Source organism: Lepidochelys olivacea (assembly GCF_965140295.1).
Source record: "Lepidochelys olivacea isolate rLepOli2 genome assembly, chromosome: 18".
In the NCBI taxonomy this organism is placed as follows: Eukaryota; Metazoa; Chordata; order Testudines; family Cheloniidae; genus Lepidochelys; species Lepidochelys olivacea.
In genome coordinates, this window is record NC_140428.1 from 30,581,261 (window position 1) to 30,600,941 (window position 19,681).

The 19,681-nt window shown below is 42.2% G+C and overlaps 1 protein-coding gene across 2 annotated transcripts in view; it reads right to left on the reverse strand.

The window, feature by feature from the left end:
* The window catches only part of ERRFI1 (ERBB receptor feedback inhibitor 1), a 122,379-nt gene that overhangs the window by 71,884 nt on the left and 30,814 nt on the right, over window positions 1–19,681 (reverse strand). For both annotated transcript variants that reach the window (XM_084651828.1, XM_084651829.1), the window contains 2 exons: window positions 18,299–18,365; window positions 18,091–18,171 (listed from right to left, as the gene is read on the reverse strand). In XM_084651828.1, coding sequence (XP_084507954.1) covers window positions 18,091–18,109 — 19 coding nt within the window. In that variant the 5' untranslated portion in view covers window positions 18,110–18,171; window positions 18,299–18,365. The remainder of the gene's footprint in view (window positions 1–18,090; window positions 18,172–18,298; window positions 18,366–19,681) is intronic.

Sequence of the window (19,681 nt, forward strand, 5' to 3'; positions counted from 1 at the left end):
TGTTACTCTGAAACCTATATTATTCTGAATACTCCCTTCTCTCACTGCAGTAGTGTACAATGACTGGATGTAGGTGTATGGATAATAAGGCCCATGATTGGTGAGACAGTTATCAGTTCATTTAGCACCATTACCTTATGCTAGCCATCTGCAGCATTAGTAAATTGGCGTTAATTTTTCTCACAACATGTCCCACCCCTCGCAAATATTGTGTATTTTAAATCTGAGAGGTTTGGAACAATTTTTAGTAGCCAGAAATACCCTCAAAACACGTATCTTTGGTGTATAATCCAAGTTATGCCACTCAGTGGTCTATTTACCATAAATTTAGGGATGAAATATTATTGCAATGGAGACAATGTTGAGAATACAGTAAATAAAAAGTTAAAATGAACTATTCCAACCAGTTTAGAACTGACATACAATTTCCAAACCAAAACATACAGTATATATCTGGATTGAATCCAAAATACCTTCCCCTCCAAACTGGTTTAGGCCTGACAGACAGGATAGTCTATAGAGCAACAGATCATGTGATTAAAGAGTGAACAAACTATAGTGTATCATTAACAAAACGCCAGACTGGATTTCATAGTGCTCTTTTGTGATTAGTGACCCATGCAATTTGCTCAAAAAAATAACAAAGGGACAAAGGTTCATTCTGTTCAAAATATACCCAATAATAAAAAAAAAGCAAATGAAACCGTTTTTGTATAGCAATGTACGGCTACCCATCATTGAAATATAACTGCAAAGAACCTTGTGTTCTCTACACAAACCTCTACACTTTGTAATACACTATGAGAAAGAGTTTAGACAAGTATTGTGCCTGATTTCCGCACACCCCAGTTCTGCTGATGTCCTTCAATCCTGACTCTCAGCCTCCCCAGAAATCTACCTTTGCCAATGCCCGTCTATCCAGGTTCTCTATTTTAGCCCATACCTCCCTATGAACACAACTTGACCAATGCCCTTCAATCCTAAACCACAGCCTCCTGCTATTCCAGTCCTGGGGCCCTTCTGCATTCTGCCAATACCTGTCAATTCTCATCCGCAGCCCTCCCGGATAACTCAGTCCATGGACTCTATTGAGCAGACTGCCATTCAAATTAGGCTGTAGGGTGATCTGAATTAATGAACTGTAGACACAAGGATGAGACCCCACAAAACTCACTTCTTTTGTGATCTGAGCCAAGTTTTGAGCCATTCTCCAGAGATGAAAGGCGAGTCCCCCATCCTCTACCACTATTTTTAGACAATTTTACAATGTTCAGAATATGAGGTAAACACCTTTCATCTAAAATTTTTGCCTAGAACAAATGGCTGCTCTGGGCTGGATGGCTGTGGCCCTTTAAGGGCTGCTCTGACTTGAAGGCTAGGCACCAGCAGGTATGGAGGCTGCTCAGATTGAAGGGCAGATGGCATCTGGAGAATTTTGGAGTACTTTATGGCCAGCTGGTTGGCACCTGATTTTGAGTGAAGATCAAACAGATAAGTGTGAGGTGCCTTGGCTGGGAGCTCAACAGGAGGAGAGTGGAAAATCCTGGATAACCTAGGCAGTAATTCAAAGAAGGGGAAGACCCTATTCTTGGAGCGTTTAAGGGTATTGTGACACAAAGACTCATTTGTGGTTCACTACTCTGACAACAATTCTTGTCAGGTCTGACATACTCCTGACACACCTTACATTCAAAAAGTTGCATGTAATATATCCTTGGAAAACTAATTACACAGTATGCATCTGATGAAGTGAGCTGTAGCTCATGAAAGCTTATGCTCAAATAAATTGGTTAGTCTCTAAGGTGCCACAAGTACTCCTTTTCTTTTTGCAAATACAGACTAACACGGCTGTTACTCTAATAACTCACTGATCATTAATATTCTTATGTGCTGTATATATGTGGTGTGTACAAAGAATTATGTTCTTAAAATGTGTTTTGGCAAGCAATGCATAAGCACAGTCTGCTTTGGCAAAGGAATGGGTATTTGCTTGTCTGACCAGCCTGGTCAACAGGCAGTGACAAAGGTACATTTACATAAAAGGTAAACAAAACCATCAAACTAGTAACTGGGGAAGATAGCCTCTTAACTGTAAAGGCAGAGGGCAGAACTTCAAATGATAAGCAATTGAATCAACATTATTGTATTATAGATATGTATCACGTATGGTCTTTTATGAAAGCCAGTGACACACTGCTAATTGAGATAATTGTGAAATGTCTGCATTAACACTATATGAGGAATTATAGCTACTCACTGATATTACACTTTAAAGGCTGACCATACACAGGGAGAAATAGGTTCTCTCTCAGACAGGAGAGAATGCAACTATCAACCTGTCTCCAATGTAAATTGACCAGCATGGAATCAAAACAATGGAAGCCCAATTTTCATATGAATCAGCAGGGGGATTAAGGTCCAAAGGAAAGAAAGAACAGCAGGAAGCTTCCTGCTGTCTTGTAAGTTCAGACAGCAGCAGAAAGCAACCAGTCCTGAGGCAGGGGGAGAGGGAAACCCCTGACATCAGCCCCTGCCTCCCTCCCCGGGCTCTCTGCACAGCAGTCTCTCTCTCTCTCTCTCTCACACACACACACACACCCCGCCACCCTGCATTCCACATTAATGGTTTGCTTTGTGTCCCGGAACAGATCAGCACAACACGCAACAGCTGTCAGAAATGGTGCTTTGAAAGGAGAGAGGTGCATGTCTCCAGGGCAGCCGAGTTCAAACCAATGAGCAGAGCGGTCAGGTGAGGCAGTATGGGACAGCTCCAGAGGCCAATTACAGCGCAGAAAGCAATCAAGTGTCTACACTGCCATAGAGCGCTGGAGCCTGCACAAATAGCCTTACAACTCTCATCGATGTGGGTTTTTCTGTAGCACTACAACTGAGGAGTTTCTGCACACAAAGTGGCTTGGCAGTTGTGTACACGTCTGCAGTTTGAGTGCAAAAAACTGCTTTACTGTGCAGAAACTTTCCAGTGTAGACAAGTCCTAAATAGCAAAGGTGCTGCTATTTTGAGACTGCAGCTTGTTGCCAATAGCAGTGCTTTTCCCTCAGACACCACTAGTTATCTTCCCTTTCCGTGCTGTTAGTTGGCACATAGCACCCTATTTCTTGCTGACTCCAAACGGGAAGGTATTTTCCCATCTTTCCTCACTAACTAAAATATCTAACTAGAGGAGCAGGGATTTTCTAAGGCACTTTAGGGATTGCATTGTTTTGGATTAGACAATATTTTTCTATTGAGCAGCATGTATCAAAGTTCCAAATGAAGTGCCTGCCCCAGAAATGTGAGCGAGTTGACAGCATTAATCATAAGCTGCAGAACCAGGAAAGCAGGGGTGGCAACATTATTATTATTTGAATAACTTCCTACCCAGCAGCAGGTCCACCTAGTGAGCAGCTGCAGCTCAGAGCAAGAGCTTGTTAACTTTCCAGCCAGCAAATAGCTCTGAAAGTGGAACATGTAATGAATAGCTTCAATTCATCAGCCTATTGTACTGTCTATATGTGAAATTTGGTGTTCAATTTCAAGTAATTATCATTGTTTCAGTTTCCTGGAGCCTTCTGTTCACACATTTGTGTTAGGTCAGCTAACCTGTTTCATAAATACTAGAAATGCCTTATGAATCTCAAGAGTTTGCAACATTAAAGCAGAGTTTAAATATTATTAAATCTCAGGAACTGTGATGCTTTACAATAAACTTCAGATATGTAACTTTATTATAGAGTTAAGATTCAACAATTCTCCCTTTCAGTCTTAACCAGCCAAAGAGTTTGTGACCAGGTGTCAAACACACAGTTCCCTTACAAACAAGATTTCCTTCAACAGTGGCAAAAAAAAAAAAAAGTTATAACAGATGCTCCTAACTGGGGAGAGGGAAGGGGGAAGCAAGCCTGGTTCCTGTAGCATTTAAAGCCCCACATGAAATTGCAGTCTCATTAGCAAGGGGTCAGCAGTCATTACACATGACTGCTCATTTAAATGTTACTGAGTGGGTAAAGGATCAGTTCTTGCTCTGCAGCTGCTTGCAGATGCAAAGACTGAAATCTAAGGGATCAGTTTGTTTGCTTTGAGGTTGGAGAAGAACTAAATCAAATAAGTGAAATATTTAAATAAACATTGAATGGACTCTCTGAATATAAAAATCAACCCAGGGAGGGAACAAATTTCACAGGCATTTCTTTAAGCCCAGAACACATTTCTATACACCGTGAGGAGGAAATTAGAGAATATAAAGATGTTTAAATATACAAAAGATTTCTTCTTCTGCATGATAGTGGCTACGAAGTGACCTCCTTTACCTCATTCAAATACCTTCCTAAAACTGACTCCTAGAGTCTACCCAGTAATAGCACATCAAGCCCAGAACACAGAATTTACTTTTAAAAATAATTCACTGCTGCATGAATTTTGTCCTTCACCAGTGTCTCTTGTATGTATGACTGTATTTGGACTGTATTGTCTGGGTTTTAGATTAAGCTCCTTAGGGCCAGGATTCTCGATTTCTGTTTCATACAGCCCCAAGTAAACTATTAGTACTGAACAAAAATAAATAATAGCAACTCCCTGCTGCAATGCATGACAATGACAGGCAGATAACCTATACAATTAAAGAAAAGGAGTACTTGTGGCACCTTAGAGACTAACCAATTTATTTGAGCATGAGCTTTCGTGAGCTACAGCTCACATCCAATGAAGTGAGCTGTAGCTCACGAAAGCTCATGCTCAAATAAATTGGTTAGTCTCTAAGGTGCCACAAGTACTCCTTTTCTTTTTGCGAATACAGACTAACACGGCTGCTCCTCTGAAACCTATACAATTAAGGCTTTAGCTGTGAAGTGGTTAAAAATGACCAGAACATGTTACACAGAACATGACAGGGCTTGTTTGTCAGAACAATCAGGGCAAAATTTAGAGCTAGAGCCAATCATTAGAAATTCTTGTTCAGCTCCAGAAAAGTGATTATTGATTGAACTGGGTGAATTCTAATGAACAAAACAAAGAAAACAGCAAGTTGTTTAACAGCAGCCCTGAATTTTGAAAGGATGGAAGATTCTATACTGCCCGGAAAAGAAACTGCACATCTACACAATAGAAATTGAGGGGTGTGTGTGCCTATTTTTTAGCTCTGGCTAGGGCAATTAGTTACTGTCAGTCCCCCCGTCCAAGAAAAAAAACCCTGTCCAAACCACACATCGAAGGCAATTTATAGCAGACCCATAACAGGGAGGCAAACCATTATTCCATCAAGTCAATTGCCCTAGAAACTGCTGCATGTGACCTTTATGAGAAAATTCTCAGACGTTTCACAACAAAACTGCAAATAGAAACTCTGTGACCTATTTACTAACCAGGGGCATAGATTAGATGTGAACTGATGACAGATGTCAGAATATTTGTGTAAGCAAATATGGCACAAGTTTTCTGCCCAAATTCGGTGTGGTTAATTCAGGTGACTTCAGCCTGCTGAAACATTACATCACTGTTACTTCTCCATGGCTCACATGATGAAATCTCAAAGAACGAGGCAGGAGCTGTTTACATGGGAGGGCATGAAGAATTTTGCTATCGTTTCATAATACATGCACAATGACAGTTGTCAACATCCAGCCCTAGTGCAACTTCACTGATGTCAATTGATGAATTTGGCCCTAAGGGTCAAATTCATGACACTAGAATCTTCTCTTTGGTTCTGATATTGACTCCAGAGTTGAAGTAGAGAGAATCCAGTAGGGTGCCAAGGATATAGTAGGAGGCATGTACAGGGGGGAGATACACAGGCCAGGGTTGAGGAATTTACTAAGACACTAACAGACAAAAGTTTTGTAGACAATTACTGTTTTAATTGGTTTCTTGCAGCTCACTAGACTTAGGCCCTGAGTAATGACCCTACAAATTAGGAAACCAGCCAGCCAGACACCTACAGAGAGACTCCTTTTTTCCATCTTTATTATTCTGGGATGCGCACACTTAGTCTTCTCCAAAAAACCCTCTCAAACAAGGAGTTTTTGAAGCACACCTGGAAGGGTCACCGAATTCAGGGTACTTTGAACCAAGGGAGCGGAGTGGTTTCCAGAGTCTAAGCCCTTCTATAGTGAGGGGGGATACAGCTCAGGCACATCTAATGGCTGCAGGCTGTAGCAATATAGTACAAGGATAGGCGATCACTCAGACAGACTAGGATCAGGCCATGTAGGTAGGGATGACCATTCAATTACATATAGGGTTTAACACTCTTTATGGGAAATGCCATTTAGAGCCAATTATAACCTGGCTGACCTTCACTGGATTTTAGAATGCCTAGATGAAGTTGCTTTATCCTCCATGATGGAGACTTTGCTTTCTTGCTCATATCTGGGAAATTCATAGATCTGAATATCATCCTCATTTATGTTAAAAAATAAGTGCCTTGCATAATGACAGGTTTCAGAGTAGCAGCCGTGTTAGTCTGTATCCGCAAAAAGAAAAGAAGTACTTGTGGCACCTTAGAGACTAACAAATTTACTGGAGCATAAGCTTTTGTGAGCTACAGCTCACTTCATTGAATGCATCCGATGAAGTGAGCTGTAGCTCACGAAAGCTTATGCTCAAATAAATTGGTTAGTCTCTAAGGTGCCACAAGTACTCCTTTTCTTTTTGCGAATACAGACTAACACGGCTGTTACTCTGAAACCTGTCATTATATACACAGAGACCATGAAACAATACCTCCTCCCACCCCACTCTCCTGCTGGTAATAGCTTATCTAAAGTGATCACTCTCCTCAGAGACTCGTTCACCTGCACATCCACCAATGTGATATATGCCATCATGTGCCAGCAATGCCCCTCTGCCATGTACATTGGTCAAACTGGACAGTCTCTACATAAAAGAATAAATGGACACAAATCAGATGTCAAGAATTATAACATTCATAAACCAGTCGGAGAACACTTCAATCTCTCTGGTCACGCAATTACAGACATGAAGGTCGCTATCTTAAAACAAAAAAACTTCAAATCCAGACTCCAGCGAGAAACTGCTGAATTGGAATTCATTTGCAAATTGGATACTATTAATTTAGGCTTAAATAGAGACTGGGAGTGGCTAAGTCATTATGCAAGGTAGCCTATTTCCCCTTGTTTTTTCCTACCCCCCCCACGTTCTGGTTAAACTTGGATTTATGCTGGAAATGGCCCACCTTGATTATCATACACATTGTAAGGAGAGTGGCCGGGTTTGGATAAGCTATTACCAGCAGGAGAGTGGGGTGGAAAGAGGTATTGTTTCATGGTCTCTGTGTATATAATGTCTTCTGCAGTTTCCACAGTATGCATCCGATGAAGTGAGCTGTAGCTCACGAAAGCTTATGCTCAAATAGATTGGTTAGTCTCTAAGGTGCCACAAGTACTCCTTTTCTTTCTGGTTAAAGATCGAGAGAGAACACAAGATCTTGCTATGAAGTCCTATCCATCATGTTTAGAACTGTCAGTGTTAGGCTTTTTTAAAAAAGAAAATGAAAACAATTTGCTGTCTAGAAGTGTAACTGCGCTAAATCCAATGAGGTCGAAGGCAGCCAGTAGGATTTGTTTTATCTTACTAGTCACCTGTCTCCTACAATCCCATCAGCACAATTGCCTTTAATCTATGGCTTTGTGCTCCATACAAATTCTATTTTCAGTTCCACTGGTTAGATCAGAGTAATCTTTTTGATTTAGTGGAGTTACTCTGGATTGGAATCAGAATCATACATCAAAATTCAGGATGTAGTTTTCACTGCAAGGAGAAAGAGAGTGATGCCTAAGTGTTTTGGGAAAACATAATAAAAAGTAAAAGCCAGAATGTTTGTTTGGCTTATGCCCAAAATGTCAAAAAGATAAAATATTTGTGTGTGAAATAGCTTTGCACAGATCACTGTAGGAGCTCAACAGCCTTAAGAATGCCAAATTATGACCCTATAGGGCAAGGTTAGATATCCCTCAGAATCTGGCTTTTAATTTTCTGAGTAATATGGGAGAACCTATACAAAAATAAAATAGTAGAAAAGCATTAGTACACTTTGAAGTAAGTATAATAATGTAGTGCTATTGTCTGTGTTCCCATTGGGTAAGGATGTGGTGTGCATTGATGTCTTTATTGTGTCTGCACCCAACGTACTCCACGGGAAAAGGCCTGCCACTTCCTCTAATAGTTTTTTTTTTTTTTGGTGCCAAAAGGCAAACCCTCCTGCAGTTGTCCTATGCGTTCATTAGCACTGCAAGGCAGTACAAAAAACTTAAGCAGGCCATGTCTAGATTTCCTTTTAATAAATTTAGAAACCTATTTAAAGGAATGACTTGGGAAACACTTCTTTAATTAAAGAAAAAAAAGTGTTTGTAAGCAGGAGAGTGGGGGGCTCTCTTTGTATTGATAATCAAGGTGGGCTATTTCCAGCAGTTGTATTGATAATCAAGGTGGGCCATTTCCAGCAGATGGCCCACCTTGATTATCAATACAAAGAGAGCCCCCCCCACTCTCCTGCTGGTGATAGCTCACTTTACCTGATCACTCATTATAGTGTGTATGGTAACACCCATTGTTCCATGTTCTCTGTGTATATAAATCTCCCCACTGTATTTTCCATTGCATGCATCCGATGAAGTGAGCTGTAGCTCACGAAAGCTTATGCTCAAATAAATTGGTTAGTCTCTAAGGTGCCACAAGTACTCCTTTTCTTTTTGCGAATACAGACTAACACGGCTGTTACTCTGAAACCGATCTTTAACCAGTTTTTCTTTGGCATTCACGTACTGTGAATACAAATTTCCTGGTTTGATCTCTCAGTCAGCTGCTTCTCCCTCTAAACCAAACTACCCTGTCATGGATCAACAGCAGGTCAGTGGTACAATGAACTACCCTTCAACCGTGGTTATGTGTTCCTGGGAGGGTAATAATGATAAAACCCCCAACCTAAAATAACTTTCTTCCTGATCCTGTTGCATCCCTCAGTGGTGACAGGACAGCATAGACTTACTTGAATGATACACATTATAGGAACAGAGCTCAGGAACACACTCACTCCCATGCAGCCTTTATTGTTTCCTCTCCTTATCTTCTTGTCAGAAGGAAGCTGCTGGGATGAAAGTCACCAGATGACTAGGCACCAGCTGTGTCTGAAGCTGTTGCTGTTATACTCCAATAGGTCAGGTTATCAGTGATGTTATTTAAATGACACAATTAGCCCATGTCTCTGCAGAGTGAAGTGACTTCTCTGAGGCACAGTTACTTTACAGCATACACGCCTGAGGCAGGGAGTGACCTATTCCATTATCCAGCCTGCCAATCTGACTGACAGAGACATGAACTTGTGCTTTTCTAACTTATTCATTCCGAGTTAAGACACAGACATATCGAACCAAACAAATGTTACATGTGCAATCAAAATATTTTCCTAAGTCAGTCATCTATTCCTATTTACCAGTGATTTCTAAAACAAAAGAATCCCCCCCGCAAGAGAATGAATCAATAAGTAAATAAGGAATCAGCCTTTTCAGGCAGCTTTTCTTGTTTATATACTGGCTGTTTTCCTTAAAACTTTAATTCATAAGCAAATCCCTTGTTGCCAGAAACGGATTTCCTCCCCCCCATACTCAAAAATTTTTTTTTGAGATATATTTCTCAAAAACTGATACTTCTGTAGAAACTAATCAGAGAATTCGTTTCCTAACACAGTTTCTGCACATGCTGGTTGATACACATGTGATTCTATAGATTAGAATTTTAGGGTGAATATTTCACTGGAAATTGGTCAGGCAGATGCAGTTGAAGAATTTTTAAAATCTCCATTCAATATGGCTTTGACAGAAGACAGAAGTCTCAATTAATTCAATATGGTTTTGTAATTTCTGCTGCAAGAAGTCAGGAAATCAATGGCAATCTTGAACAAAATGCTTCTACGTGTCTGTCCTAGTTACAAGGTTAGCTGCACCTCTGTCACTTGTCTGGGCACTCTGAGTGCACCCCCTTAAGTTCAAAGCCCTGAGCATTCACCTCTCTGTGGAATCCTGCAATTCTTCCATTCTTAGGCCAGGTCCTGGGCCTGCAGTGCACCATGCTTACCCAGCAGGTGTGAATGGGTTCAGCACCTGCAGTTCTTCCCTTTGGGAACCTGTGACCAGTGGTAAACACAAGTGACTCAACACAGCCTTCTTAAAACAAAGTATTGTCTAGTCTTTAACATTAAGAACAAAGCATTATGTAAGAGAATGTATGTATTTAAAAAAATAATAAAAGGTCTATACACATATCTACCTTACCTAAGGCTTGCCACCCCCCCCAGGCTGCTTAGGAAGGCCTAACTTTTTCAGATCGTCAAGCATGCGTCAGAGCGTCAGACTGTTCTCTGCAAACAGCTTCCTAACAACTGCCTGACCTCTGCTGAGAGAGAGCCTTTCTAACTCTTCACTGTCTTTTTGATCTGTTCAATTCCCAGCACTGGCAAAAACAAGCTCTAACGTGGCTGGCACCAAGGTAGTATGATCTTCACAGTTAACAAATGACTGCTTCTTGGAGCAGCTAGTCCTGTAACCCACAAGCAGAGAGGCAATTCTAGATTTAGTCCTAAGTGGATATGGTCCAAGAAGTGAATATAGCTGAACTGCTTGGTAATAATGATAGGTTTCAGAGTAGCAGCCATGCTAGTCTGTATCCACAAAAAGAACAGGAGTACTAACAGGAGTCGCTAAGGTGCCACAAGTACTCCTGTTCTTTTCACTTGGTAATAGTGACCACAGTACAAATTATATTCAACATCCCTGTGGTGAGGAAAAAACACCACAGCTGCCCAACATGGCAGCATTTAATTAGAGAAAGGGGATCTACACAACGAGGAAGTTAGTAAAACAGAAATTAAAAGGCACAGTGTCAAAAGTGAAATCCTTGCAAGCATGGAAACTTTTTAAAGACACCATAATAGAAGCTCAACTTAAATGTACACCCCCAAATTAAAAAATACATAGTAAGAAAACCAAAAAAGGGCCATCGTGGCTAAATAAAGTAAAAGAAGCAGTAAGAGACAAAAAGGCATCCTTTTAAAAGTGGAATTTAAATCCTATAGAAGAAACTAGGAAGTAGCATAAACTCTGGAAACAAAGGGTAGGAATGGTCAGTTTTCAGAATGGAGAGAGGTAAACAGTGGTGTCCCCCAGGGGTCTGTGCTGGGACCAGTACTATTCAACATATTCATAAATGATCTGGAAAAAGGGGTAAACACTGAGGTGGCAAAATCTGCAGAAGATACAAAACTATTCAAGATAGTTAAGTCCAAAGCAGACTCTGAAGAGTTACAAAGGGATCTCACACAACTGGGTGACTGGGCAACAAAATGGCAGATGAAATTCAGTGTTAATAAATGCACATTAGAAAACATAATCCCAACTATACATATAAAATGATGGGGTCTAAATTAGCTATTACCACTCAAGAAAGATCTTGAAGTCATTGTGGATAGTTCTCTGAAAACATTCACTCAGTGTTGGGAATCATTAAGAAGGGGATTGATAATAAAACAGAAAATATCATATTGCCACTATCTAAATCTATGGTACACCCACATCTTGAATACTGCATGCAGAGATGGTCACCCTATCTCAAAAAAGATATATTGGAATTAGAAAAGGTACAGAAAAGGGCAACAAAAATGATAGGGGTCTGGAACAACTTCCATATGAGGAGAGATTAATAAAACTGGGATTTTTCAGCTTGGAAAAGAGATGACTACAGGGCAATATGATAGAGGTCTATAAAATCATGACTGGTGTGGAGAAACTAGATAAGGATGTGTAATAAGTAAATAATGCTAGCCTGATTATTGCTTGCATATTTATACCTGCCTCTGGAAATTTCCACTACATGCATCCAACGAAGTGGGTATTCACCCACAAAAGCTTATGCTCCAATACGTCTGTTAGTCTATAAAGTGCCACAGGACTCTTTGCCACTAAATAAGTAAGTGTTATTTATTCCTTCTCATAACACAAGAACTAGGGGTCACCAAATGAAATTAATAGACAGCAGGTTTAAAACAAAGAAAAGGAAATATTTCTTCACACAACACACAGTCAACCGTTGGAACTCCTTTCCAGAGGATGTTGTGAAGGCCAATACTAGATAAATTCATAGACGATAGGTCTATCAATGGCTATTAGCCAGGATGGGCAGGGATGGTGTCCCTAGTCTCTGTTTGCCAGAAGCTGGGAATGGGCAATGGAGATGGATCACTTTATGTTTACCTGTTCTGTTCATTCCCTCCGAAGCACCTGGCATTGGCCATTGTCTGAAGACAGGGTAGTGGACTAGATAGACCTTTGGTCTGAACCAGTATGGCTGTTCTTATGTTCTTAATACCTCAGGCATTGTTTCTTAGTTCCCTTGAAGTGTTTATCCGGAGGTGTTTTGTTTTCCAACAACCTGTTATTTAACTAAACCAATATATGCATACAATAAACATCACAATGACCCAAGATAGCCACACTGCAATTAGCCCAAAAACCAGATTACACACAGTTTTCAAGAATTATTACAGATCAGCCCCACAGCCTTCAAAATGGCATCAAGCTGTGGAAAATTGAAGAATATTTTCAATCCCGACTGCAAATGCAGAGTTACTCCAGACAGCACCTTGCAATGGGAAATGAGAAGTAAGGGGTTAGGGTCTCCCTTCCAAATACCCCAAATCATAGAACTGGAAGGGACCTCGAGAGGTCATCTAGTCCAGTCCTCTGCACTCATGGCAGGACTAAGTATTCTCTAGACCATCCCTGACAGCGGTTTGTCTAAATGGTTCTTAAAAATCTCCAATGATGGAGATTCCACAATCTCCCTAGGCAATTTATTCCAGTGCTTAAACACCCTGACAGTTAGGAAGTTTTTCCTATGTCCAACCTGACCCTCCCTTGCTGCAGTTTAAGCCCATTGCTTCTTGTCCTATCCTCAGAAGTTAAGAACAATAATTTTTCTCCCTCCTCCTTGTAACAACCTTTTATGTACTTGAAAACTGTTATCATATCCCCTCTGAGTCTTCTCCTTTCCAGACTAAACAAACCCAGTTTTTTCAGTCTTCCCTCATTGGTCATGTTTTCTAGACCTCTAATAATTTTTGTTCCTCTTCTCTGGACTTCTCCAATTTGTCCACATCTTTCCTGAAATGTGGTGCCCAGAACTGGACGCAATACTCCAGCTGAGGCCTAATCAGCGCAGAGTAGAATGGAAGAATTACTTCTCGTGTCTTGCTTACAACACTCCTGCTAAGACACTCCAGAAAGATGTTTGCATTTTTTGCAACAGTGTTACACTGTTGACTCATATTTAGCTTGTGATCCACTATGACCCCCATCTCTCTTTCCGCAGTACTCCTTCCTAAGCATTCATTTTCCATTTTGTATGCGTGCAGCTGATTGTTCCTTCATAAGTGGCATACTTTGCACTTGTCCTTATTGAATTTCATCTTGTTTACTTCAGACCATTTCTCCAGGTTGTCCAGGTCATTTTGAATTTTAATCCTATCCTCCAAAGCACTTGCAACCTCTCCCAACTTGGTATCGTCCGCAAACTTTACAAGCGTATTCTGTATGCCATTATCTAAATAATTGATGAATATATTGAAAAGAACCAGACCCAGAACTGATCCCTGTGGGACCCCACTCATTATGCCCTTCTAGAGTGACTGTGAACCACTGATAACTACTCTCTAGGAATAGTTTTCCAACCAGTTATGCATCCACCTTACAGTAGCTCCATCGAGGTTGCATTTCCCTAGTTTGTTTATGAGAAGGTCATGCAAGACAGTATCAAAGGCCTTACTGAAGTCAAGATATACCACGTCTACCACTTCCCCCCGTCCACAAGGCTTGTTACCCTGTCAAAGAAAGCTATCAGCTTGGTTTGACACGATTTGTTCTTGACAAATCCATGCTGACTGTTACTTATCACCTTATTATCTTCTAGATGTTTGCAAATTGATTGCTTAATTATTTGCTCCATTATCTTTCCGGGTACAGAAGTTAAGCTGATTGGTCTGTTATTCTCCAGGTTGTCCTTATTTCCCTTTTTATAGATGGACAAATATAGTACCATTTTCCAGTCGTCTGGAATCTCTCCTGTCTTCCATGACTTTTCAAAGATAATCACTAATGGCTCAGATATCTCCTCAGTCAGCAACTTGAGTATTTATACAGGCTTCCTGCAGCTTAAGCCCCTGTTGACTTTGTTTTTTTGGCTGAAAGGTCATTCTTCATTACAATTGATTTTAAAGTTTCTACCATTAGTTTAAAGAAATTTGAATTTAATTCAATCCACTAAACGCCATAATTAGTATCTCCTCTCTTTATGGCTATTGTAAGTATCCCATTAGTGCCCATAGCAGCACAGAAATCTCAAACATTTGGGCATCAATGCAATTAAATTAGAAAATTTAAATTGTAGTTTGAATTTTTATGTTGTACGATTTGAAAGTTGAAACATTTACTGTGCTGTTTACGATTTTCAGGTTTCCTTCTTCTGTAAATGACTGAGGGCCCCTTTGACCTGATCCCCTCCCCACCATCAGCGGCATGAAACCTATGGCTCCTGAAACCCACTAAAGAATCAACCCACCCCAAATAATCAATAGTATTTTCTCAGCTGGCAATATGGTTTACTATAACTGGATGATATATCGTAGATGGGCTCATCTCCCCACAAAACGGGAGACTCACAAGTACCCCCTTCCTAAAGATTCAGAGGACCAACTTCAGCTCTCATTTATACCACTAGATATCTGGAGTTACTCCATTAAAGTCAGTGACTACTCCAGATTTACAGTATTGTAACTGAACAGATTTCAGCCCAAAATGTTTGGTTACCTGATGTGATGATATATGGACTATATTGCAGTCAACTGCATGGCATAGAGCAGGTATCTCAAACTCAAATGACCACGAGGGCCACATGGGGACTAATGCATTGGCCCGAGGGCCGCATCACTGACACACACCCCTGCTGCCCCGGCCCCGCCCCCACTCCACCCCTTCCATGAGGCCCCACCCTTGCTCCGCCTCTTCCCAGCCCCCATTCCAACCCCTTCCCTGAAGTCCCCACTCGATCTCCGCCCCCCCACCCCCAGGGGGTGCAGGAGGGGTGAGGGGTGCAACAGGGGGTCGGGGTGCGGGCTCCGGCCCGGCGCCGCTTACCTAGAGTGGCTCTGGGGTGGCAGCAGCGCAACCTGGGGAGCCTGCCCTGGCTCCGCTCCAGGAAGTGGCTGGAACTACGTGCCTGGGGGAGGGGGACACAGGGCTCCGTGTGCTGTTCTTGCTGCTTCTCCAGGCACCGCCCCACCGAAGCTCCCATTGGCCGCGTTTCCCCATTCCCAGCCAATGGGAGCTGTGGGGGGCGGTGCCTGGAAGCAAGAGCAATGCACGGAGCCCTCTGCCCTCTCCCCGCCAGGGGCCACAGGGACATGGTTCTGGCCACTTCAGGGAGTGGTGCGGGGCTTGCAGCGCCATGGGGGGCAATCCCGTGGGCCGAATCCGGCCCGCAGGCTGTAGTTGCCCACCCCTGGCCTGGAGGTGGGCAGAGGAGTGGGGCGGGGAGCTTGGCGGGCCACACGAAAGAACCGCGTGGGGCCCCGTGTTTGAGGCCCCTGGCATAGAGTCACAGCTTGTAATGTCTGATGTTTGTTTATTGTATTGAGTTTTATTCAGAGGTAATTAAAATGCTATAAGTGTTAATACATTGTAAATGGAGTTCACAGCATGGGGACTGAACAGTTACTGTGGTGAGAAGCTTAATATAGGGCAAATGGGTGTGGTGCTCAAAGGGCCATGGAGGATCCCCCTTCTCTTTTTCTAGTGAACAGGGCCTTCTTGTTCATTATAGCACTGAATGCCTCAGAACACCCAATAAATGAATTATACATATGCCAAAGAGCACTTGTGCCTCACCACAAAAATGCAGAAAACTAACAACAATGGAATGTATAGTGGATGCCTCCTTAATGCGCATCACAGAAAGATTACCTAATGACATGTGCAGAGTCCAAATTAGCAAAATAAAGACAGATTGCAATGGATTAACTTTAACTAACACTTCTTTATTGCAAGGCAGCCATGACAGCAATGGAGGGCACTTCCCCTCAGAGTTCCCCCAACTTAATTTCCATATATCTCACAGGGATATTCTACCTAGTGACCTCACAAAAAAATGCCATTTGACATCTGTTAGGACACAGCCTCCACCTAGAGCAACTTTCTGGTGTCATTATAAACTGTCAAATTTACTCTTTCAGACAGAAATTGCTAAACCAGTGGGGCCATCGAGTCCAGTATCCAGACTCATACAGTGATCAGCACCAGCTGCTTCAGAGGAAGAAGCCCTACAGTAGGCAGCAAGGAAATGAGAAAATGGAGTAGCTTCTAACCCCCAATGCTTAGAAGTTGGCTCATACTTTCAAGCAGGTGGTTTTAGAGCCTTTTCAAAATTTTTGTTTAATTTTTAATATTTACAATTATAGTTCGTGATATTCTGGTTATCCATATAAATCATAGACATGTAGGACTGGAAGGGACCTCAGTAGATCACTTAGTCCAGTCCCCTGTACTCATGACAGGACTAAGTATTATCTAGACCATCCCTGACAGGTGTTTGTCTAACCTGTTTAGGGTGCCAACCTTCCTGGTTTCGCTGGGAGTCTCCCGGAATCAATCCCTATCTCCCAGAGGCTACTGCAGCCAAACCGGGAGATTTTTGGCACTAACAGTCCGGCAGTGCAGCGGGGCCAATGCAGGTTCCCTGCCTGCCCTTGCTCCATGCTGCTCCTGGAAGCGGACGGCCCTGTGGCCCCTGGGTCTCTGTGCGCTGCCCCCATCCCGAGTGCCGATGCTGTAGCTTCTATTGGCTGGGAACTGCAGCCAATGGGAGCTGTGGGGGTGGTGCCTGTGGGCAGGGGCAGCACATGGAACTCCCTAGCCCCTCCCCACACCCAGGAGCTGCTGCCAGAGAGATGTGCCAGTCGCTTTCAGGAGCCACCTGAGGTAAGTGCTGACCCTTCACTCCCTCCTGCACTCCAACTCCCTGCCCCAGCCCAGGGCCCACACCCAAACTCACTCCCAGAGCCTGACCCCTCACCTCCTCCTGCACCTAAGCTCCCTCCCAGAGCCCACACCCCCTCCTGAATCCAAACTCCCTCCCAAAGCCCACACCCCCTCACGCACCCCAGCCCTCTGCCCCAGGCTCAGCCCAGAGCCACCTCCTACACTCCAAACCCCTTGGCCCCACCCCCAAGCCCAGAGCCCACACCACTCCTGCACCTCAACCCCCTGCCCAACGTGGTGAAAGTGAGTGAGGGTGAGGAACTAGATTGAGTAGGGCCGGAGCCTCGGGGAAGGGATGGGAAGGGGGGTGGGGCAAGGGTGTTTGGGTTTGTGCCATTAAACAGTTGGCAACCTGTTCTTAAAAGCCTCCGGTGATGGAGATTCCACAACCTCCTTAGGTAATTTGTTCCAATGCTTAACTACCATTACAGTTGGGATTGTTAAGCACTGGAAAATGCCTAATCACTTTTTCAATCCTGCTAAATAATGTTATCTAGCAGCAATGAGCTCCACAGTCTAATAGTCCACAGTGTGAAAAAGTATTTCATTCTATCAGTACTGAATTTACCACCTTTCAAATAAATTTTAATTGAATGTCCATGCTCTTGTACTATAAGCCAGGGAAAATATAAGTTCCTTACTATCCTCTGTTAGGGGCAAATTCCTAAAGCTGTGTTTGTATGGCTATTAGTATTATGATTTATTATGTTTGTATGGAACCCATTTTGTTATCTAAAATGGAGGACTTGGTCATGTGATCAGGAGGGCAGTTGGAGTGTTTTCCCGCCCTTTCCAACAGTCAGCAGTGGCTCAAGTAGTAAACAAGTTCCAGTTTTAACTGGGTTTTCCTGGGGATTCTATGGAGTTTCTCACTATAGTCTATATAAGAGCAGCAGTTACCTCAGCTTGGGGCTGCCCATCTGAGTGGCAGGTGTATGCAGGTTTGCTTCCACAGGTGATCAAAACTCCGGACAAGTGCCATCTCCAGCTCTTACTTACCATCTGCAGCAGTTAACATCCATCGTTGTCATTCGCCTGTGAACACCCAGCTGCCATCCTGTGAGTCTGCCGCTGTGTCATCTGGAGCCAGTGAGAAGGACGAGTCATCGAGGGATCTCCTCAGAGTTCCTCTCCTGAGGCTCTGAACAAGCCAAAGGATCGAGGTCCTGAGCGACCATCAGAAGGGTGATATTGTATGTTTACTTACCTTTTGTACTCCATGGGGGTCTAGTTTGGGTCTTGGCTTCAGGACACAGATGTTTGAGTTACTGTACCTATAGAGGGAATAAGTTTCTGTTATTGTTTTATGCATTTTTCCTCTTCCCATTTATGTACCTCAGTTTCCCCAAAATAAACACAATTTGTTTGGTTTATATACACCTGATTCTACTTGCCTCATTCCAGCAGAGAGAGGGGGAGGAAGGTTACATAAGGAGGATTATCTTGGCTACCAACCAGGTGATATATACTGGAGCTCGCAGTAAAGGACTGTGGACCTATATTTTTGTTGGGGGGGGGGGCTGTAGCCTTTCCATATTTTATTCCTTGACCTAACACCACCTTTACAGATTAAAAAACTCTTGTGATAAGAGATGGACCAGATCTGAATTGTCTGCTGCTTCTATATACCCACTATACACAGATGCCCCCAAATTCCTGTGAACCCTCCAGCTCCCCTATTCTTGAGCTACTGATAATTTTTACAGAGAAATTCAGTTGCATGCTAATCTTGAATAAATTATCCAGTGGTCATTGTGTGATTATTAACCAATTCCACAGTTTAAGATTAAAAACTTATTTTCTAAGAGTACTTTGACTTTGTTTATGGCTCCACTCTAGAACTATTCATGCTGAGAGATTTAACCAGTTTTTCAATATATAATCAATAAAACAGACATAATAAATGTACAAAAGTTTGTACATTACAAACTGGAAAAGGTGATTTCAAGCATAGATTTCACTAGTCTTTCTCCACCACTGTGGTCTAGGGGCTGTGGAATAATTTCTGATGTGTTGCATTGGTGTGGCAAAGTGGATTGATTTAAGGTTTGGCACCGCTGTATCACAGCAAAATTCCTGCAATACGCAATTTGACAAAACTGAGGAGTGTTATACAAGATTGTAGTGGAGTAACTCCCATCAGTGGGAATGATGGGGTGAAACGTCATGCAGCATTGTGAAAATGTCCATTTTGTTGTTTGGATTCAATTGTCATGTCACTACATTGTCCTACATATTATTTTGAGGTCCTAATTTTGCAGTAAAAATCTTAGTGAATTTAGAATCAGTGTATAGAAATCTTTTTTTAAATCCTTGTTCAGATTATATATTTAATTTTGGATATATAATGTCTTGCGAAGATTTATATCCATCCAACCCCCCCCCCCCAAATCGCTGATTACCTTGAAATCTAACACAATGTAGACACTCTCCAGTGCCATGCACTGATTTTATAGTTTTACTATTTCCAGAAAAATCTATTGTAATCCTGAAACTTTGTAGATTTGAGTCATACGTTTTATAATCATATACTAATACAGGGCTAAATTCTCCAGGTTTTACTCATGTGAAGAAAAGGTTGAATTCTCTC